The sequence below is a fragment of the Sorex fumeus genome, unplaced genomic scaffold (assembly GCF_029834395.1).
Source record: "Sorex fumeus unplaced genomic scaffold, SorFum_2.1 ptg000063l, whole genome shotgun sequence".
Taxonomy (NCBI): domain Eukaryota; kingdom Metazoa; phylum Chordata; class Mammalia; order Eulipotyphla; family Soricidae; genus Sorex; species Sorex fumeus.
Window position 1 is genome coordinate 34,619,892 of NW_026606120.1, and position 23,905 is coordinate 34,643,796.

At 43.4% G+C, this 23,905-nt stretch overlaps 2 protein-coding genes across 2 annotated transcripts in view; both read left to right on the forward strand.

Moving 5' to 3' along the window:
- The window catches only part of ZDHHC19 (zinc finger DHHC-type palmitoyltransferase 19), a 130,410-nt gene extending 109,454 nt beyond the window's left edge, over nucleotides 1-20,956 (forward strand). Inside the window, exons 9-10 of the mRNA XM_056126481.1 lie at nucleotides 20,197-20,308; nucleotides 20,617-20,956. Coding sequence (XP_055982456.1) covers nucleotides 20,197-20,308; nucleotides 20,617-20,956 — 452 coding nt within the window. The remainder of the gene's footprint in view (nucleotides 1-20,196; nucleotides 20,309-20,616) is intronic.
- TFRC (transferrin receptor) overlaps nucleotides 20,907-23,905 on the forward strand; it is a 38,239-nt gene continuing 35,240 nt past the window's right edge. Inside the window, exon 1 of the mRNA XM_056127123.1 lies at nucleotides 20,907-20,983. The gene's annotated coding sequence lies outside the window, so the exon portion shown is untranslated. The remainder of the gene's footprint in view (nucleotides 20,984-23,905) is intronic.

Here is a 23,905-nt window from a genome sequence, read left to right on the forward strand (position 1 = left end):
ACAGATGTCAAAAGGAGGAAGATGAAAATAAAACTCAACTGATCTGATGATATTTGAAAATAGTTCATTAAATTCTTTTCAATCAAGATATCTCCTGGATACAGATAAGGATGCAGCCTGGGAATTTAAAGAAATCAACCATCTTCTAGGGACAGAGGAAGTTTCTACAGCTCTGTCAACCATGTGCTTGAATATCTAGATTGTCACGTATACTACAAAAATCTTATTTTTAGAATTATAGGAGATTTCCCTCTCTAAATATGAATGATAACTTTCAAATGAAATGAAATCTGAAATGAAACATAAATGGAAATGTTCACAATACCAAACCTTCTCAAATTGTCTTATTCAGACAGTCTCAGAATTTCTATCATAAAAATTCTGTCTTGGGAAGAAATCTGGGAGTTGTGTATAGATGTAGTCCATCAAGATTATGGGTAGATTTGTAAATTGGCAATGGAGTGGAAAAAAGTTTAGACCTAGGTTCAGAAGCTACATGATCTAAGTTTAAATTCTAGTTGCCACCACTTATTAGCCTCATGGCCAGGGGTAAATTCCTTACCTTCTGTATAAAGCCAATTTCCCCAATTCAAAAATACCAATTTTTGTTGTTTTAAAAATGGCTATGAAGACCACAGGAACTAGTACTGTGAAAGATTAAAATTGTTCCCAGAACACAATAAATGGTCAATAAATCTTAAAAGCTGTCATTCAGCTCTAAGAGTAATATTTTTTTTTCTTTTTGGGTTACACCCAGCAATGCTCAGAGGTCACTGGCTTTGCACTCAGGAATTACTCCTGGTGGTGCTTGGGGGACCATATGGGATGCCGGGGATTGAACCTGGGTTGGCCACATGCAAGGCAAACGCCCTACCCACTGTGCTATCGCTCCAGCCCCCTCTAAGAGTAATATTTTTACAGCCCAACAGAAAAGACTGGATTCTTTTCCATTGCTAACTGACTAGATTGATATTAGAGTGGGACAGAGAGTCTATGTACAGTGTAAAAGAGTGAAATACTATATGGATCACATTATCCATGAAAATAGAGACTATTACTACAATTAGCCAGCACGTAGCAAACCAAGATACTGAACCAAGTCTCTGTTTCGAAGGCTAAACTATTTGCACTGAACCCTTTTGAGAGCTCAACATGAGTTGATAATGTGCAGTGGCTATTAAGGAGTAATCACAGCGGGTGGCCAACAGATGGGATTTATAAAGATATATCCTCTTGGATCAGAGAGCTAGCTCAATGGGCTTGTTGGATGCTTTGATTCCCCCAAGACCCCAGAAGCAACCCCCAAGCACAGATCTTGTAGTAAACCCTGAGCAGCATTGGGTATGATCCAAAGTTTTTTTAAAAGACTCAGGGATCACCTGAGAAGCCTCCAGAACAGAAGCATGCTTTCCAAATCCATTTCTATTAGTAAAATCAAGCTTTTACAAGTGAACAGTTCGTAGAGAATCAAAGAATATGGGCTTTTGTTGCCTTTAGAAGCGATTGGACTATTTAGCCTTCAGAAGAGATGATAGCTCTTAATATGTGAGAATCTTCAAAAACAACTCATTTAGTGACCAGCGTGATAGTACAGTGGGTAGGGAATTTACCCTCCACGTGGCCAACCAGGGTTCAATCCCCTGCATTTTATATGTGCCCTTGAGCATCACCAGGAGTAATTCCTGACTTCAGAGGCAGGAGTAATCCCTGAGGATTACCAGACATGTAGCCCAAAACCAACAATAAAAAAAAAAAAAAGACCTCATTCGTATAAAGCAGAGGGAGTGAAGATTCAGTTCAATAACCTGCAAAAACTTTCTAACAATCAGGATTACCCAGACTCTGTTTTAGGAAGAGAGAGAGGTGCCTTTCTGGAAAGGCAAAGAAGAAGCTAGACAAGCACTTGATAGGATATAGTAGAAGGATTTTGTCAAATAAATTCAACATATGTTTATTGAACATAGTTTCTCCCAGGCATCCTGCTCAAAACTCCAGCTAACACCTCTCTAGTGATTGGCATAATTAGCTTGTAATTTACTTGAAAATTAACATAACTTGCAATTAACGTTGTTATTCTGCTTTCCCTGCCTTGAGTAACCTTTACCACTCTTAGTAAAGCAGGAACCTAGATGTGTGAGTTTCCTTTCAGCACAGGAGAAAACTAAAATGATTTAGTCAGCACTATGAGGTCAGGAAATTAAAGTTTTCCAAGTACATTTTTAAGGAGAAAAAATAACTGGAAAATCGTAATACCAACCTCAAATGATGGTGCACCTCCATTTCCTGGAATGCAACACATTCCAGCGTGCAGAATATAACATTTAACTTTTTGCTTCTGGTTCAAAAGTGACTGATTTTGCCCTAGGCATAGGATGCCAACTAAAGAAAATGATCGAGTTTATCAAGTAAGGATTGTGGTCCTACAGGAAGGCAGGTTAGGGGCTGCTCTCGTGGGTGCTGAAGGGTGCGAGGGTATGTAGCAGTATGCTGCCCCAGTGATCAAAGTGCATGCCTGTGTTTGAAAGCACTAAAGACATTATCTACGTTTCTAATTCTGCCGACCAACTCATAAAACTTCAATCAATATTTGCCGAAGTATAGGATAGGAGAAAGTTGAAACAGTGGGCAAAGTAACAGGGTAAAACCTTGGGAGTTGATATTTAACTTGGAGCTAATTATTTGTCCTGTCCCTGAAAGACATGCGCTCCAAAGTGGGCAGTCTAGAACTGTGGTTTGTCATTGAGAAATCAACTTCAGTAGATACAAAGGGTTTAAAAACTTAAATACAAAATTTCAGTAAAGATATTACTTCATGAAACACTCAGTTTCATGTAAACAACAAACACAGATACATATCTTATAAATGCACACAAATGTGAAGGCTGAGTTTTGAAGCCTAAAATGAATGTTTACTCTGGAGCCCAGTAAAAAAGGTTTTGAGGTGGGACGGGCACAGAGGCCCAGCTCTGGGCAACAAAGCTGAACGGCTCCAATTCCAACAGGTACAGCCCACCCCCAAGAGCCTGGGTCCCTCTCTGGGCATGCGCAGCTAGAACCAGCCCCTAGAAAGCCGGTTTTCAACCCCTGATCTGCGTGGGACGGGCACAGAGGCCCAGCTCTGGGCAACAAAGCTGAACGGCTCCAATTCCAAACAGGAGACGTTCCCAACTCCTCGCCCAGTGCCAGGGACTCTTTCCGGAGCTGTGGCCGCTGACGCGGCCGCGAAATATTTTCCCACTACATATGCCATAGGAACCATAAGCTACCTTCTTAGATGGAAACTTCTCTATTTTAGCTCAGCCACTAGAAACACAGTAGCCAATAACTCATAAGCCTATCTTAACTCACACTGCATATCAAGCAGAATAGTAACAGTGAACGTGAAGGACTAAACCACACCTCTCACAATGGTAAAGCAACGCAAAAGCCCACCAAACTTTCATATTGAAGAGTCTAGCCCAGATGACACCAACAGTACTGTAGTGTTAGACAACCTCTCTGACAAGGAATTCAGAAGGGAGCTACTTAGGATGCTTAGGGAATTAAAAGAAACAATGGAAAGCAATGCCAATAGAAGACAAGAGGATCTGAAGGCTGAAATGAGGAAAATGCAATCAGAAATGTCAGACCTGAAAAATCTCGTAGGCTAATTGAAAAGCTCAGTGGAAGGCCTCAGCAGCAGAGTAAGAGCGGCTGAGAACAGAATCAGTGAGCTCGAAGATGAAGTTCAGAGACTCTCCAGAAAAGAGCAGAAAATGGAAAAGAGACTCACAATTCGGGAACAGATGGCAAGAGAAGATCGTGATGAAGCCAAGAAGGGTAACATAAGAATTATTGGAGTCCCAGAGGGACAGGAAGAAAACCTCAATGAAGAAGAAACTGTCAAAGACATCATTGCTACAACATTTCCAGAGCTGAAGAAAACTTGTGACCACATTCAGGAGGCCCGAAGGGTACCAGCTAGAAGAAATCCGAATAAAAATACCCCAAGACACATTCTGATCAAAATGACCAAAACCTTAGACAGAGACAAAATTCTGAAAGCAGCAAGATCGAAGAAAGAAATCTCTTACAAAGGAGCATCCTTAAAATTCACAGCTGATTTTTCTGATGAAACCCTCATGGCCCGAAAACAGTGGTGGGACATAGTAAAAAAACTCAATGAAATAAATGCCTCCCCAAAAATACTTTTCCCAGCAAGACTCTCATTCATAATAGAAGGAACAACACACAGTTTCACAGACAAACAACAGCTCAGGAACTTCATAGACTCAAAACCATGGTTACAAGAACAACTAAATGGGCTACTTTAAGGCAAGAAAGGCCCCTCAAATATACCAAATTTTAACAGAACAATGGGACAAAATCCCATAACAATAATCTTTCTCAATGTCAATGGGCTAAACGCACCAATTAAAAGACATAGAGTGGCAGGATGGATTAGAAAATTGAACCCAACATTCTGCTGCCTGCAAGAAACGCATCTCAATAGTCAAAGCAAACACAGACTCAGAGTCAAAGGCTGGAAAACAATCCTACAGGCAAACAGCTCCCATAAAAAAGCTGGGGTAGCCATCCTTATATCACACCACATCGATTTCAGAGTGAGGAAGGTCATAAGAGACAGTGAAGGCCATTTCTTATTGATCAAAGGATCTGTACAACAGGAAGAATTTACAATAATAAATGTATATGCACCTAATGAGAGACCAGCAAAGTACTTAAAACAACTACTCATAGATTTGGAAAAAGACATCAATAGCAACACAATACTAGTGGGAGACTTCAACACTGCTTTGTCACCTCTTGATAAATCAACCAGACTCAAGCTTAGCAAGGACATACTTCATTTGAGGGAAACAATGGAAGAAAGGGACTTAGTAGATATATACAGGACACTTCATCCACAAAAAGCTGAATACACATTCTTCTCAAGCGTACATGGAACATTCTCCAAGATAGACCACATGCTGAGCCACAAAACATGCCTCCATAAAATTAAGAAGGTAGAGATTGTATCAACAATCTTCTCAGACCATAATGCGCTGAAATTAGAAGTAAATCACACACAAAAACAGAAAACTAAATCAAACACCTGGAAATTAAACAGTGCACTTTTGAACAACGAGTGGATTAGACAGGAAATCAAAGAGGAAATCAAAAGATTCCTAGAAACGAATGAAAATGAGAACACGAGTTACCAAAACTTATGGGACACAGCAAAGGCTGTGTTAAGAGGAAAGTTTATAGCTCTACAAGCATTCCTCAGGAAGGAGGAGCGAGCACACATAAGTAACCTAACCTCACAGCTTAAGAGCTTGGAGAAGGACCAAAAAAAGGAGCACAACCCGAACAGGAGAAAGGAAATAATAAAACTCAGAGCAGAGATTAACGAGATGGAAACCCAAAAAACAGTCCGAAAGATCAATGAAACCAAAAGCTGGTTCTTTGAGAAAATTAACAAGATCGATAAGCCTCTAGCAAAACTCACAAAGAAAGGGAGAGAGAAAACCCTAATAAACCGAATCAGAAATGAAAAGGGGGTCATTACAACAGAAACCACAGAAATTCAGAGGATCCTCAGGGAGTACTTTGAGAAGCTTTATGCCACGGAACATCAAAACCTCGAGGAAATGGATAAATTCCTAGACTCCTACAGACTCCCAAGGCTGAACCAAGAAGACCTGGAATACCTGAACAGACCTATCACCATCAAGGAAATTGAAATGGTAATAAAAAGTCTCCCCAAGCACAAAAGTCCTGGCCCGGATGGATTCACTAGTGAATTCTTCCAAATCTCTAAAGAGGACTTACTCCCAATGCTCTTTAAGTTTTTCCACGAAATTGAAATATCAAAAACACTTCCGAACAGTTTCTACGAAGCAAATATCACACTGATACCAAAAGCAGACAGAGATACCACAAAGAAAGAGAATTACAGGCCGATATCCCTGATGAACACAGATGCAAAGATCCTCAACAAACTACTAGCAAATAGAATCCAACTACTCATCAAAAAGATCATACACCATGACCAAGTAGGATTCATCCCAGGGATGCAAGGATGGTTTAACATTCGGAAATCAATCAACATAATCCACCATATCAACAAAATAAAAGATAAAAAGCATATGATCTTATCAATAGATGCAGAGAAAGCATTTGATAAGATCCAGCACCCCTTTATGATGAAAACCCTAGCCAAAATGGGTATAGAGGGGACCTTCCTCAACATAATTAAAGCCATCTACCACAAGCCTACAGCAAGCATCATCCTCAATGGGGAAAAACTGAGAGCCTTCCCTCTAAGATCAGGGACGAGACAGGGATGCCCACTCTCTCCACTGCTGTTCAATATAGTACTGGAAGTACTTGCAATAGCGATTAGGCAGGAAAAAGATATTAAGGGCATTCAGGTAGGAAAGGAAGAAATCAAGCTCTCACTATTCACAGATGATATGATACTCTACTTAGAGAACCCAATAACGTCCACCAAAAAACTCCTAGAAACAATAGACTCGTATAGTAAAGTTGCAGGTTATAAAATCAATACCCAAAAGTCCATGGCTTTCCTATACTCAAACAGTGAGAGAGAAGAAAGCAACATGAAAAAAACAATCCCGTTCACAATTGTGCCCCAGAAAATCAAGTACCTAGGAATCAGCTTAACTAAGGAAGTAAAGGACCTGTACAAAGAAAACTACAAAACGCTACTTCAGGAAATAAAAGAGGACATGAGGAAATGGAAAGATATCCCCTGCTCATGGGTTGGGAGACTTAACATTGTCAAAATGGCAATACTACCGAAAGCATTGTATAAATTCAATGCAATCCCTATAAGGATACCCATGACATTCTTCAAAGAAATGGAGCAAACACTCCTGAAATTTATATGGAACAATAAGCCCCCACGAATAGCTAAAGCAATTCTTGGGAAAAAGAAAGTGGGAGGAATCAACCTCCCGAACTTCAAGCTGTACTACAAAGCAGTAATAATTAAAACAGCATGGTACTGGAACAAAGGCAGAACTGCAGACCAATGGAACAGGGTTGAATACACTGACATCTCCCCTCAATCATATGCTCATCTAATCTTTGATAAAGGCGCAAGTAATGTGAAGTGGAGTAAGGAAAGCCTCTTTAATAAATTGTGTTGGCATCACTGGACGGCTACATGCAAAAAAATAGGCTCAGAACTCTGCCTAACACCATGTACAAAAGTAAGATCAAAATGGATTAAAGACCTCAACATCAGACCAGAAACCATAAGGTACATTGAAGATAAAGTTGGCAAAACCCTCCATGACATTGAAGCTAATGGTATCTTCAAAGATGCCACGCCACTGGCCGAGCAAGTGAAAACAGAGATAGATAAATGGGACTATCTTAAACTAAGAAGCTTCTGCACCTCCAAAGAAACAGTGACCAAAATACAAAGACAGTCTACAGAATGGGAAAGGATATTCACCGAATACACATCTCACAAGGGGTTGATATCCAGGATATACAAAATACTGGTTAAACTCGACAAGAAGAAAACATCCAACCCCATCCAAAAATGGGGCAATGAAATGAACAGAAACTTTCTCAAAGAAGAAATCCGAATGGCAAAAAAGCACATGAGAAAATGCTCTACATCATTAATCATCAGGGAGATGCAGATCAAAACCACAATGAGATACCATCTCACACCTCAGAGACTGGCCCACATTCAAAAGAACAAAAGCAACCGATGCTGGCGTGGATGTGGCAAGAAAGGGACACTCCTTCACTGTTGGTGGGAATGTCCACTGGTTCAGCCCTTCTGGAAAACAGTATGGACGATTCTCAAAAAATTAGAAATTGAGCTCCCATTTGACCCAGCAATACCACTCCTGGGAATATATCCCAGAGAGGCAAAAATGTATAGTCAAAGTGACATCTGCACTTGTTTGTTCATTGCAGCACTCTTTACAATAGCCAGAAACTGGAAGAAACCAGAATGCCCAAGAACAGATGACTGGTTAAAGAAACTTTGGTACATCTACACAATGGAGGACTATGTAGCTGTTAGAAAAGATGAAGTCATGAAATTTACATACAAGTGGTACAATATGGAAAGTATCATGCTAAGCGAAATGAGTCAGAAAGAGAGGGATAGACATAGAAAGATTGCATTCATCTGGGGGATATAAAGTAACAAAGTATGAGATTAATACCCAAGAATAGCTGAGATCAGCACCAGGAGGATTACTCCATAACTTAGAGGCCAGCCGGGTATCCTAGAGGAAAGGGCAGTTCAGATAGAGAAGGGAGCACCAAATAAAGGATGTTTGGAGGATCCTCCCAGGAGGGGAGATGCATGTCGAAAGTAGACTATGGACTGAACATGTTTGCCACTCAATGCCTCTTTTGCAGACCACAACACCCAAAAGGAGAGAGAAAACACAGGGGATTGCCCTGCCACAGAGACAGGGGGGATGGGGGGATGGGGGTGGGAGGGATATTATCCATGGTGGTGGAAAATGGGCACTGGTGGAGGGATGGGTATCTGATCATTGTATAATTGAAACCAAAGCACAAAAAATTGTAAATCTACAACTGTAAAAAAAAATAAAATAAAATAAAGGAAAAAAAAAAGGTTTTGAGGCACCATAGATATAGCACAGGGGTAAGATGCTTGCCTTGCATGTAGTTAACCCCTGTTCAATCCTCAGCACCACATATGGTCCCCTGAGCACCTCTAGGGGTGATCCCTGAGCATAGAGCCAGGAATAAGCTTGCCTCCGAAAACAAACAAGATATTTGAGAACTGCTGCCTCAGAGAACCCATTTACCAGCCTTTATAGAGAGCACCCAAGAAAAAACAAATGGTTCGGGATATCTGAGTTTGCAGGTAGATATGTTTTTTTTCATTTGTGGCAAAATATTCAAAACATAAGTCATTTTAAAATGTAAGGGATAAAGTAATAAATACCTTAGTCTAAAATCTAAAATCTTCCAACTCCAACATCCAACTTTTCAGCAACTTGTAGGTTTGGGTTTATAAAGCCCTCCCCCAAGTTCTCCTTGTATTGTCCTCTGTTTCTGATCAGTAAGATTAGAGGTGTGTTTTGATTTCGGTATTACAGGGAATTTTCCCTCTTGCACTTGTGACTGAGTTGGTGAGAACAATGTTTTTAGATGCAGCTGTAACCTAAAAGGCCTTGTTCTACTGCTACTTGCCGGACCTAACAATTGATATTTGTAGATTGAGAAAGAGCTTTATGGGCAAAAAACTGGCAGGTTTGATGACGGTGGACAACTGTCCTCAAAGCAACCATCTGGTTTGCACAGTCACAAGAAGCCGTTTATATAGAAAATAAACAGGGAAATACAATTTTAGAAAGAGTTGGTTACACTCTGATGGATGCCACAATGATTAATGAATTCCATGTGGGCTGGTCCCTTAAGGCACACTTCATGGCATTTACAAATTCAAGGTTTCTTTTTAAGGGTTTGTACTACACATTATCTTTTTTTGTAGCAATATTTTATTGAATGCAAATATAAAAGTTGTTCACTTGAAAAATTTCAGCCATATGCAGTAGTGTTCAAGGCGTTCTCCTGATAGGACAGACCCAGTCTTATGAATTCGAAATATGTGCTCTAGCCCATTGAACGCTCTCTGGTCCAAGATTATACATTATCTCTATACATATAATATATGCATTTTAATTTAATTTTTATTAAGGTAATTTATTGACATAACATTGGTTTACAGACATAAATATAAATTTTAGAGGATTATTTCACTACCCCACATCCCCCAATAAAGTCCCAATAACCCTCCACCACTATCCATAGGATCCCTTTTTATTAAAAATTTTTAATTGGATCACTGTGAGATACACAGCTACAAGTTGTTTGTGATTGAATTTCAGTCATACAACGTTTCAACAACCATCATCATGAGATCCTTCTTATCCACACTTAGTTAACTCAGGTTTTTCACTGGGTTTGTTTTCAATAGACATAGTCTACTACCTTTCTTGCTTGCTTGATATACTACATGAGTGAGATCACCTGGTGTGAGTTCACAAAGCATGTGGGTGCTGAACGACATGTGCTTTTGGTGACCAAGAGCCACCTCCCATCCTCCCCAGGCCTCCCCAGCAGAGAGACAGAGAGATAAGGGACCACAGACTGATTGTAGAAAATGGCCCACTTAATGCAGAGCTACTAGCATACTTATAAGACATCTCAAGGGTTCAGAGGTGTAGGACTGCATGTCCATGTAATGTACAGAGACATAACTTTCCGGCAGAGGCAATTCTCTGGGGGAGATAAACTCAAGGAGATGCTCTGTCTCCCAGGGACATCTATATTGCTTTTTTCTTTCCTTCAAGTCATATATATCAAACAATTAAGTCAAAAAATTAGTCAAATCATTCTGCTTCTTACCAATACTTGCAGTCATTTGGATAAACACAGTAAGAGATAAAGATCCCAAAACTTAGTTCTTTGGGCTCTGAGAGCAAGCAAGGCTTTTACCATAAATCTCAGACTAAGTCTTCAGGCCAGTTCAGTTTGTCCTTCCTCATGGAGTTCCTGTCTCTTAAGTCATAACAACTTGCATCAATTTATGCTTTCTAGGCTGTTCCATTCTGGTGCTGCAGTAACTTTGCCATTCCCAGTCCCACGTGGGACCTCGCTTTTGGGGTGTGAGGAACTATAACAACTGAAGCCTGAGTCAAGTGATTATGACAATGCCCAGGAGTAGACATATTTCAGAGTCAATCAACTCCCAAATATTAGGAGCACAGCATTAACGATCTTCCTGTGTTTGTTTAAGTAAAGAACAACATTGCTCTATAGTAAAATATAAAAAGGCAATAGGGTAAATAGAAAAATAAGTAAATCACTACACATACAAAATTCAGAATTACCAGAAAGTTTTTGCTTCTAAGTAACCAAGATTGACTTGGGGAACTGTGACAAAGAGATGTAAAACACAAAGGAAAGGTTAAAAATAAACTCAGGGGATTACAGATGCTTGCAAGAGTACTGTAAGCTTTGCTGGGAGGAGGAAAGGGGGAAATTCACTGATGAAACCTAAAACACTTAGGGTTAATATCCAACAATCCGGTATTTGTCTTTCTTTTCTAACTTACTTCACATTACATTCTTTGGTGTCATTCATGTTATAGCAATGCTCAAAATCTCATCTTTTTCTAGAACTGAGTAGTACTCTGTTGTGTATAGATACAACGTCATTTTTATCTACACATCTATGATTAGGCACTTAGGTAGTTCCCAGATTTTGGCTATTGTAAATAGTACTGCAATGAACCTAAGTGTGCCTATATTTTTTAATTAGTATTTTTGTGTCAACCGTGACGTATTCGATATGCCAAACACAGTAACAACAAGTCTCATGATGGAGACGTTACTGGGCCCGCTTGAGCAAATCGATGAACAACGGGAGGACCGTGACCAACCGTGACCATTGGTATAGATACCAAATAGCTCCATATTATATATCAAGGATAAGGAAGACATTCTCAACATTTTCAACCAGAAGAGCTTGATTCAGTCCCAGAATAGCTTGTTGATTTTTTTATTTTAAATCAAGATCTTAATTCTGGGTTACTAGTTTCAAATCTTCATCATCAACTGTCCAGTTCATAAACTTTTCAGGAAAGGGATACTAACCCAGATCTGGCTGTTTCCCACTGAATGGGGGAAGAGAGAGAGAGAGAGAGAGAGAGAGAGAGAGAGAGAGAGAGAGAGAGAGAGAAAAGTGTCTGCCATAGAGGCAGGTGGAGGTGGTGGGTATTGGGAGGGAAACTGGGGGCATTGGTGGCATGTGGCAATGTTTCCTGGTGAAGGGATGGTTGTTGGGACATTGTATGTCTGAAACTCAGTCATGAACAACTTTATAACTGTACATCTCATGGTGATTCAATTAAAATTTTTAATAAAAAATGAAAGTTTTATGAATACTTGTTATTTTATGAAAAACTCATCATCCATTAAGCCATTTTTGAAATCAAGCACAGTTCTTGAGATGGTGACAGCAAAGAGCAAAAGAAAACAGATTTGAATCCCGTGGCTTTTTCTGCTGAAGAAGATCTCAAGATACAGGCAACTGGGACTGGAGTGATAGCACAGTGAGTAGGGAGTTTGCCTTGCATGCGGTCAACCCAGGTTTGATTCCCAGTATCCCATATGGTCCCCTGAGCACTGTCTGTCTGTCTGTCTGTCCTCCTGTTGTTCATCGATTTGCTCGAGCGGGCCCAGTAACGTCTCCAATTTGAGATTTCTTGTTACTGTGTTTGGCATATCTAATACGTCACGGGGAGCTTGCCAGGCTTTGCTGTGCAGACGAGATACTCTCAGTAGCTTGCCGGGCTCTCTGAGAGGGGCAGAGGATAAATAAAAAATATTTTAAAATATAAAAATGATAAATAAAAAATATAAAGTAAGATCGTTACCTTTATTAAGACATGGTTTTAAGGGACTGGAGCAATAGAGCAGCAGGTAAGGTACTTGCCTTATACGCAACCTGGGTTTGATCTCTGCCATCCCATATTGTTCCCCAAGGACTGATATCTGAGGGCAGAGCCAGGATTCAGTCCTTAAGCACTGCTGGATGTACCCTTTCTCAAAAAGAGAGAGAGAGAGACATGGTTTTAGGTATTAACAATTCCCAAAGTTAGCCATAATACTTTTGCATCATTTCCTTCCCTCTTCCTTGTATCAATATTTTACCACTAAGGAATTAAGATTGATAATTTTAGGTCCAATAACCTGTTTAAAAGCCCTTCAAGTTAACCACAATTCCATCAAGAAATAATACTATTTACCTTATCTAAGGCTGGAGCGATAGCACAGCAGTAGGGTGTTTGCGTTGTACATGGCTGGCCCGGCTGAGCCGGGTTCGACACCTCTGCCCCTGTCGGAGAGCCCAGCAAGCTCCTGAGAGTATCTCGCCTTCACAGCAAAGCCTGGCAAGCTACCCATGATGTATTCAATATTCCAAACACAGTAACAAGTCTCACAACGGAGACGGAGATGTTAGGGCCCCCTCCAGAAAATCGATGAACAATGGGAGGACAGCGCTACAGTGCTACAGTGCTACCTTTTCTAAAAGGGTCAGAAAAGTTCACTCTCAATGTGAGACATGACAAAAGATTCAATGTATATTACAGAGTTTAGCTAAATCTCGAATCACTTGAAGACAAAACCTGGGCTAGAATTAAGCCCAGTGAGAAATTTGCAACTTCTGACTTTCAAGATTTCCTTCTTCTAACAACAGAAAAAATGAAGCCTCCAGGTTCATCCAGACACAACAGTGGAAACTCTGGGGCAATCATTGAACCTCTCAAAATCATTAATTCACAGACAAACCTAAAACCACAGCATGTGACATAACATAAATGAAACATGGGATGTGAGAAGATGCTAAAAATAAAGTCTCAAAAAATAAGATTGAAGGAAAAACATAAGTTAACAAAACACCCAAGTGGTCACTTCCAAAGATTTGGGAGATCATGGGGAATGTAAGAGAACTCATCAAATCTATCTAAGAAATTTTTAGGTCCTTCAAAGTACTTTCTGCTACTTCCGTGCTCCTGTTGCTCAGGGCTCCAGCACAGACAGTGTCCATCCTGTTTGTTAACCAGTTGAATCTTACTGGAACTTTAGATTTCACCTGGGTTTCAATGTTCTAGTTTTCATACGGGGTAAAATAATTTAAAAATCAGAGTGAATTTTGGATGAGAAGTTGGGTGGACCACACCCTATGGTGCTCCTGTGTTCAGGGTTACTCCTAACTCTAGAGGTGCAGGAGAACCACATTGGATGCTGGGGATGGAACCCGGGTTGGCCATGTGCGAGGAAAGTGCCTGACCCAGTACTATTATTCCAGCTCCCACAGTGATGGTTTTTTTTTTCTTTTTGGTTCACACCTGGCGATGCACAGGGGTTACTCCTGGCTCTGCACTCAGGAATCACCCCTGGCGGTGCTCAGGGGACCATATGGGATGCTGGGAATAGAACCCGGGTTGGCCGCGTGCAAGGCAAACGCCCTACCCGCTGTGCTATGGCTCCAGCCACCCCCCCCGAGAGTGATGTTTTTAATGCTATAGAATTCCTCTGTTCCTCCTCCTCCTCTTCTTTCTAATACTAGCCTGCAGATATCCTATCCTCTACTTGACCCTGCCTCACCTTCCCAAACTAACTCAAACCAAGGCTGACCAAGAGAATGCATGCAAATCAATTATTTGCCCGTTTCCTGTCGACTTTTAGGAGCCTGAAGCTTATCTCAATATATATAGATATATATCACTTGACATCCCGTTATTTATCGATTCGCTTGGGCGGGCACCAGCAACATCTCCATTCATCCCTGTCGCGTGCTAATGTAGCCCAATGGCAAGGAATACGAAGAGCGTCAAATCGATCGTTCAGACTCTTGACGAAGAAGTCTGACCATCTCATAGGTGGGCGGCCACATGATCTTTTTTTTTTAAATTTTTTTTGTAGGGGTACTGCTATTTATTCAGCCACTGATTAGCTGATTGAATTGGGCATGAACTCCACCTTAATTTTTTATTTTTTTCTTTTTATATTTATTTATTGAATCACTGTGGGAAAAGTTACTAAGCTTTCAGGTTTAAGTCTCGGTCATACAATGATCAAACACCTTTCCTTTCACCAGTATCATTTTTCACCACCAAGAACCCCAGTATATCCGCTCTCCCACCCCTCCAAATGCCTGAGAGGCAGATGATTTCTACTTAACTCTTCTCTACATTGATTACATTCATTGTTTTGACAAAAGATGCACCATTATTGTTTAGAATTTCCCTCCAAACAATCAGAATTGCTGAAAAGGCATTGTGAAATATTTTGTTTTCTATAAGTGGTTTTGAGAATCATATAATGTCACGTGGCCACGATTTTGGATTTCTGCAAAGAGCCAGATAATTACGAGATTGGTTTCTGTGTGTCTGGTGTTATGGCCATGCCTGAGAGCCGCTCGTGGGGGGTAACTCGTGACCTCGGTAGGGCGTGAAGGACAAGCCGGTACCGCCACCCTTCCCATGAGACTGCAGTTGCCCCGTCACTGCTGGCTCATACCTGGCTTTCCTATAAGCTCTGAGGCGGTGGCCACCTTGCTGCCAGGGTGGAAAAAAGACTGAAGGGAGCAACACCCTTTCCCTCCTGGGGAGGCATGGAGCCGTAGTTTAACGCATGGTCCATTCATTTTTCTTCTGCAAGCTGCCGGGTTCTGGATTAAGTCCTTTTGCCTCTGGAGCCATGGCCATACCAGAGAGCCACTTGTGGGAGGCAACTCGCGACCTCAGTAGGGCGTGAAGGACAAGCCAGTACCGCCCCCCTTCCCATGAGACTGCAGTTGCCACGTCACCACCGGCTCATACCTGGCTTTCCAAGCTCTGAGCCGGCAGCCATCTTGTATGCAGTCCAGATGCATTTCTGCCAAAAGCTGCTGGTTTCAAGATTTGTTTCTGAATCTCCAGTATCATGGCTATTAATCAGCTTGATCAGAGGCCGTTTGTAGGCGGCAACTTGGGTTCTCATTGGGATGGGAAGAAAGAGTCAGCTCCACCCCCATGTGATGAGGCCCCGTGTGTCTCGTCACTGCAGGCCCAAACCTGACTGTCCAGTGGCCTCTGGAGGATGGTGGTCACCAGGCTGCCAGGAGGAACTGGCCGAGGCACGAAACCTATTTCCACCTGTAGTGGCCCAGAGCCAGTAACCTACTGCAGGAACAGGAGGCATTTCTGCCAAAAGCCTTTGGGTTCTGAGATTCACTTCTGAGAGCTGGGATCATGGTCATTAAGCAGTTCAATCAGGAACCAGAGAGGCCATGCCTCCAATTATATAGCTGAGCCGGAGGTGGTTTGTGGGTGTGTCTCCCACATACCTAACTTTTGGCCATTTACTTTCTTGGTAAACTTTGCCCCAAGTTTTTGGGGTCTGGCCAAATCACAGCAGCAATTTTGGGGTATCTGGAAGTCTGAAGGTGCCATCAGGCTGCTGATGCACTCACCTCACAGGTACAGATTGACCTGCTGGCGGCACCATACCCCCAACACATGAACTTTTGACGTCCTGTGGAATCCAGTCAGTAATGACTCTAGTCCAGCGGTCATCTCCAAATCTCATTATGTGTCCAGCCCATCTGATTTTTGACAACTTGGCAAATGAGACAGCATCCCTGATTCTTGACCATCGACAAAATCAGAACTTCGGATTCTTTCTCTCATTTGAGTGAAGCGTGATACTCCGAGCATAGCTCTTTCAATTCCTCTTTGGGAGACCCGAATAGCGTTCTCATCCTGTTTTCATAGGCCCAGGTCTCTGAGGCATATGTTAATACAGGAAGAACAGTGGAATCGAAGAGATGTGCTCAGAGCCGGAGGTTCTTCATCCTCTTAGCTATTTCTTTGATGTTCTTGAAGGCGTTCCAAGCTGCTCTTTTTCTCCTGTGCAACTCAGGTGCCAGGTCATTTGTCATGTTGAGTTCTCGACCTAGGTACATATAACTGTTGCATTCGGAGATGTTTGTCCCATTGAGAGTGAATGGAACATCAGGAACGAGACCATTTCTCCTAAACATTGTCTTTGTTAGATTCAGCTGTAGTCCAACTTTTCCACACTCATGGTCGAAGTTGGCTAGCATTTGTGCCACTTGGCTGATGTTTGGTGTTATAAGAACGAAGTCATCAGCGAAGTGCAGGTGGTGTAGTTGCCGACCTTCTATCTTCACTCCCATTCCTTCCCATTCCAGTCATCGCATGACGTTCTCGAGGGTGGCGCTGAAGAGTTTCGGTGAAATAGTATCACCCTGCCGAACCCCTCTCTTGACATCAATGATCACCTCCCTGTAGAATGGTGAGATCCTGGTAGTTAATGTGCAATACAGCTCACAAAGGATCCTGATGTATTGAGTTTGAACGCCCTGTTTGGCTAGTGCCTCGATAACTGCTTCAGTCTCAACAGAATCAAAGGCCTTCTTTAAATCAATGAACGTTAGACAGAGCGGCATCTTGAACTCCCGCGAAACCTCAATGAGCTTGGTTACCGTGTGGATATGGTCGGTCGTGCTAAATCCTTTTCGGAAACCAGCCTGCTCACATGGTTGTTCTTCATCTAGTGTTCTACTAATCCTATTCAGGATGACTCGAGTGAACAGCTTATAGACGACAGACAGCAGGCAGATCAGGCAATAGTTGCCGATGTCATGGATGTCTCCTTTCTTGTACAATAGTACAGTCCTGCTGGTTTTCCATTGGGACGGAACCTTGCATTCAGACAGGTAGTGTGTGATGAGCCGAGCCAGTGTATTGATGAGTACTGACGGCATGTTCTTCAAGTGTTCGGGTCTGACATTGTCTGGGCCAGGTGCTGTTCGATTCTTTACCGACGAAATGGTGTGTCGGATTTCAGAAGGGAGAACTTTGGGAATGACATATCCATCCTGCGGAATTTGGTATGTGGGTAGGTGGATGTGGCTATCAAAGAGATCTGAGTAGAAGTCATGGATAATCTTCTCCATTGCCCTTCTGTAAGATGTGATAGATCCATCAGGACATCAGAGGGCCGTCATCTTTGTCTCGTAGTTGGCGAAGGACAGGCAGGCATTGCGAATGCTTTTCCCAGCTTCTGCCACATCTGCCAACACTGCTGCTCTTCTCTCTTTGAGGTCTTTCTTTATTGCTTCTCTGCACTGCTTTGCGAGCTCGGACGTTTGCTTGCAGTTGCCAGAGGCTTGTGCCAATCCACGTTGGTGAATAAGCTCGAGAGTTTTCGAAGACAGTTGTCTTTTTGTGGCTATCTCTCTCTCGGCGTTCCTCACACAATCATGGAGGTGCTGAACCAGTTGATTGTATTCCTTGTCAATGTTGTCAACAACGGCATCTTCCCATGTTTCTGCAATAGTGCCAAAGAGCTCCCAGTTGGTGGTCATTCTGGGAGTTCTCTTCTTAAACTTTCCAGCCCTTCCTCCCCGCTCTGTGAAGTAGAATTTTGCACGAAGGAGATGGTGGTACGATCCCATTTGGAATTTTGGGACATTGGTCAGGCAAAATCATCGATTGAATATGATGTGGTCAATTTCATTGTGGAACTGTCCACTGGGAGATTCCCATGTACAATGTTTAGATTCGGACTTCTGTAACTGTGAGTTACCATGGATGGTCTTGGTCGACATGATGAACTCAGACAGTCTCTCACCCTGTTCGTTCCATTTTAGGCCATGGGTCCTGATGTGGAGTTTCTCGGCTGATCTTCTCTGTCCTATCTTGGCATTAAAATCACTGACAATGAATGATGTTGTAGAAGGTGTGGTCTTCTCTATAGAACGTCTCCAGCTCCATGTAGAACTTCTCAATTTCTCCTTCATCATAATTGGATGCTGGTGCGTAGACAACGAAGATAGAAACTGCTGGCAGTGAGCCACATCTATTCATGTGTAATAGTCTGATTCGGGTTGTTAGGTATTCGAATGAATCAATGTTTATGGCTAAGTTCGTGTTGACAAGGACACTGACACCACCGACGCCTCTTTTGTCACATGTTCCGAGGAACAGTTCTTCCCCAGTGTCAAAAACGGTATGATCTGATTGACGCCTTCTCATTTCAGTCAGACCAGTGATGTCATACTTGATCTTTCGTGCTTGCACCATCAAGTCCTCAATGGATTCATTCGATGCCAGCGTACGTGCATTGAAAGTACAGACAGTCATATTTGTCCTTCTTCGTTTTGGCAGCCTAGGTCGGCCCTGAGATTTTATGAGCCTCTCCTTCCTCACCTTTTTTAACGCTGCCATATTGGTAGCCCTCTCAGGGTAAGGAGAATGAGACGCATTGTATTTACTGGTTTTGGCATATCGAATACACCACGGGTAGCTTGCCAGGCTCTGCCGTGTGGGCAAAACACTCTCAGTAGCTTGCCAGGCACTCCGAGAGGGATAGAGGCTTTTAGGGCAGCGTCTAATTGCCCTTATAGGTGTTCCCATGCTTCAAACCATATTTCAATGCATTCAAATATGGTGCAGTAATCTTGTATTTAGTGTTTTATGATGTGTTGCGGCTGGGTAGTGGAGGTAGTGGAGGTAATGGAGGTCTGCCGGGCTGCTGGGAGAATATATATCACATATATATATATGTGATATATATATGCAAAATAATGGGGCTGTAGAGTACAGCGGGTAGGGTGCTTCCCTTGCATGATGCCAACTCGGGTTTGATCCCAGAATCCCATATAGTCCCCTGAGCCACCAGGAGTGATTCCTGAGTGCAGAGTCAGGAGTAACTTCTGAGCATTGTCAGATGTGGCCCCTAACCAAAAACAAAACAAAAAAAAACCTCTTTATTAAAATGGTTTTCTTTTGCTTTTTTTTTGCAATGCAGGCATGTGGATGCTTGATTGAAGTGCTCAAATATATGTAGTTACAGTGTGCTGAGACTGTGAAAGTCAGGCATCACACCTAAGCATGTGGGGCAGTGTCCCTTAATCAAATTTCGGGTCTCCCATTTGCAAGGCAGGCACTCTACAGAGTCACATCCCCTAGTGCTTTATTCCAATTTTAGAGATGATACAACCCAGGTTCAAGAAAGTTAAAAATTACCTTTCTTTGACTTCGATTTCTTTCCCTAAGACCTCAATTATTTTCTTTACTTATGACAGTCAAAAAAAATCTTTACTTATGACAGTTTAAAAAAAAATCTTTCAACATTTGATAAAATACTAGACAAAGCAAAATTACCTATCAGCATGTTTAGCTTCTGCAACAAAGTAAAACACTTTTATTTTCAACTACTTGAAATTGCAGAGGAGAGAGATCCTGCAAATCTTTCCTTGCACATCCTGCAAATAACGAGAAAGGGACAGTTAACTGCAGTGTCTGTTATTAAAAATAAAGACATGAAGGGAAATTGTTACCGGTATGCTCTTAGTGTTATAGTTATTTCTTTTAGTGAATGTAAACTTTTTAAATTTGAATTTTCATAGTGCTTTACTTAATCTCTCTCCTCCTATTTTATCTAGTTGTTTTAATATAATTTTCACCAGGATTTGTACTTTTTTAAAGATCCCACCAGTATGGCAAGGGGACTGGGGCTCAGCTGGCCTATTTATGAATTTCAAATCTACACCCAGACCTCAGTATCCAACCATTCCTCTCTTAACCCTTCCCTATGCAGTTGCATTAAAATTCAATGATGCTCCAGCTGAGAATACATATCTCCTTCAGGTATCTAACCTGGAAAGTGCTTTATCTGTAAACCGTTGTCGCCATGGATCTAATCTCTCACGGTACTGTAGATTATTGATGGAAGTGGGGAGAGGGTGTCAAAGTTTGCAAAGAGTTTAAAAAGTGACAAGATTTCAATTTTATTTGTCATGCATTGCATAATCCTGTAACAATGAACAACAAAGTCCACCAGCGATGCTATCATCCTAATATCGCTTGTTTCCTTAGTTTTACTCCTCCCCCACTCCCTAACGTGTTACACATGATGCAAAGTATGCCGTTTATACATCCCAAATGCTCATTTGTAAGGAGGGTTTTTCCCCCTGCTTGCTTCTAAAGAGTTCTGAAGCACTGGGCGGAGTCACTTCAGAGCGGACTCCGGTGGTCCGACCTTGGCCGGGGGCAAGCAGATCGCTCCCCGCGGGCCCGAGGGCCCGGCGCGAGGCCTCGCCCGCGTGCAGTCCCGGGAGCCCGACCACTTGGCGCCTTTTTTCCGCGCCCTGGGCCCGAGCCGCGCAGGCGCCGCGCGCCTCAGGCTCGCGTCGGGGTGCGCTCGCACGTCCGCCCGCGGGCGCTTTCCTCAAGCCCCGCCCCGAGGGCAAGCCGTGCTGCCGGAAGTGACGCAGGCGGGGCGGGGCGGGGCGGACTATAACCGCCGGCTGGGGGCGGCTGTCCCTTCAAAGGGCATCGCGGCGGCCGGCGGCGGCTAGGCACTCGCGGACGGAGCAGGCGCCTGTGTGAGTGACGCGTCGCCTCGCCCCCCACCCCGCTTTCCTCGCGACTCTGGAGGCCGGACTGCTCGGGGGCGGGCAGGGCCGTGCCAGGGTCGTGCGGGGCTCGGGGGCCGTGCCCCGCCGGGTGCCTGGGCCTTTCACGCCGCGCTCGCCCCGCCGGCGCGGCCAGAGCACGTGGCCGCCCAGGAAGTGGCCCCGGGACGGCTGTCGGGGCGCGCGGGTGACCTTGAGCGCTGGCCCTTGTCTTCCCTGAGGACCCGGCTGCGCGGTGGCCCTCGGGCACCGGCCGCGAGTGTGTGCGTGCGCGTGAGCGTGTGAGCAGATCGGGGCCGCCTCGGGCGCGTGTGTGTGTGTGTGTGTGTGTGTGTGCGTGAGAGAGAAGCCCGGGGTCGCCTCGGGCGCGCGTGCGTGCGTGCGCGTGAGAAAGGGAGAGGGTCGGGGCCGCCTCGGGCGCGCGTGCTCAGTGTGGCGTGCGTGTGCCTGTGTGGGGGGGGGGGAGAGAGAGAAGGTCGAGGCCGCCTCGGGCGCGCGTGCTCTGTGCGGTGTGTGCGTGCGCGCGCGCGCGTGTGCGGGCCCGGCTCTGTCAGGCGCGCGGCGCCGCGTGGTCCCGAGCAGCTTGCCAGGAGAGCCGCTGGGTGAGGGCAGGCTTTGTCCTCGGGGGAGCGACCTTAGGAGCCTTGCTGTGCCGATCGCCAGTTCAGAAACTCCACGTATCCCTGTCCCGGGGAGTGAGGAAGAAAAGGCTTGGTCGCCTAACGTTTCCCGCTGTCCACTGTTGGCGGCAGCCTCTGTCCAGACTTTCTTTGTCCCCGACCCCTTTTCTCTCAGGTTCTTTGTTTTTGTTTTTTTAAACGACGTAGGTCTGCTTAGGTAGACCAGACATTCACTGATTCATTCATTTGCTGGAAAATAAGTTTATGCGAAGTTCTGTCAGCCCACCACAGAACTTTGAAGAGGCTGGATTGATTGTAGAGCACTTGCCCCTTCCTGTCGCCCCTCAGTGGGGGAGGCAAATGTGGAAGAATCGAAGTAGGAAATAGCCTCGTTACAGAAGCGCTTGGATACCTGATACCTTTATTTTAGGCTTAGATAAGACTGGGAATACTAGATGCTGATTCACGTGACCCTAACTGGAGCGTTTGCCCGTATTAAAGAAATTTAAGATGATTTCCCGAAGTTGTCTTCTACTGAAGTTGAGACTATATAGAGTATTTGTTGCCCCTGTTTTTTTTCCCTTCTCAGTTTTACGTTGTAATACACTCAATGCCTTAGCCAAAGAATAGATGTTTTAAGTTGTAGCAACAAATTTAATGTCAATTTACAACGTTGAATGTTCTTGTGAAGTGAGTGGTGGTTGTGAGCCTTGCCTGCTGAATTGTTAAATGAAGAGTAACAACTCTTGAGGTGCTGATCTATAATGGGGCCAGGTTCCCAGCTGAGCTTGAATTAGATGAAAGTAAATTAGAAGTGATCTTCTAACATTTGGATCAGTCGTGTGTGCCATGTGCCTCCTGTCACAGATGAACATCAGACAAAACAACCAAACTGACCACAAGTGATCTCGTCAGGAGAATCTTGTCACTTAAGAATTTTTTTCTTCTCAGAATACTAAGAGGAAATGAAATTTCTGCTAACTTTCTTTGGTTTCTTTGGTTGGAATCTTTTTTTAGGAGGAGGAGGGATTGGACCACAACCAGTGGTGCTGGGGGTTGAACTTGGGTTGGTTAGTGCCAAGAAAACAAGCCTTATCTCAGGGCCCTAAAGTTGGAATCTGAAAGCGAGGGAAAATCTTGACCCTTGGAGCCAGGAAATGTTGCAGAGAGCTAGGGAGCTTGTGTTGAGGTGTAGAGGCACAGTTCAGTTCTGCACCCCATGGATATGGAGCACCAAGCCTAGTGTGACTAAAAAAGCAAAGGGGAAAACCTTGACCACCTCTTTCCAAGCCCTTCTAGGTATGTGCAAGTATTTGAGTATATGCACATATTCTGAGGACTATACAAGAAGATGTGTAACATTACTGTAATTTTTTCATTTTCAACATCAGATGCATCTAGGGAAGTAGTTTACAAAACAAGTAATTAACAAATTGCTTAGTAACTAGTACACCCAGGTGGCAAACTGAAGTTTTTCTCCTTTTGGCCAGAGAGTGAGAGAGAGAGAGAGAGAGAGAGAGAGAGAGAGACCGCTCAATGGGCTACGCTCATGATTTGCATATAAGAATCCTGGGTTTAATCCCCAGCTCTGAGCACTGCCAGGTGTGTCCCCAGCCTTTCCCCACTGCCCCACCATCCCCAGGCCCCTAAAAAAGAAGAGAGAGATTTCCTACTTTTCTTTTTAAGTCATACCTGGCTATGCTCAGGGGTTACTTCTGACTCTGCACTCAGGAATTACTCCTGGCAGTGCTCGGGGGACCATATAGGATGATGGGAATCAAACCCGGGTTGACCTTGTACAAGGCAAATGCCCTACCCGCTGTGCTATTGCTCCAGCCCTGAGATTTCCTACTTTTAAGAAAAAGTTTCCCTACTTTTAAAACTCTTCTTACTGCCCAAGCTTTGTTCGTTGATTTCAGGATAAAGTAGTGGCAAAGATGAGTCAAGTTTTTAGGTCCAAGGTTTTCAATTTCTCCTACATTCCTCATGCCCCAGTTCTATTACAAAATAAAAAATATAATAAATATTTACTTTTTACTAGTTACTACTTCCTTCCATATCTAGTATTTTAGAAGAGAGGAATCAAACCGAAATGGATAGGTGAGATAGTACAGCCCATAGGGTGGTTGACCATGCACACAGCTGACGTGGGGTTGGTCCCCAGTATCCGATATGGTCCCCCAAGCACTGCTTGTAGTAACTCCTGAGCATCATCAGGTATGGCCCAAAACAAAATTTAAAAAATAGTCTTTGAGCCTGGAAGAAATGAGTA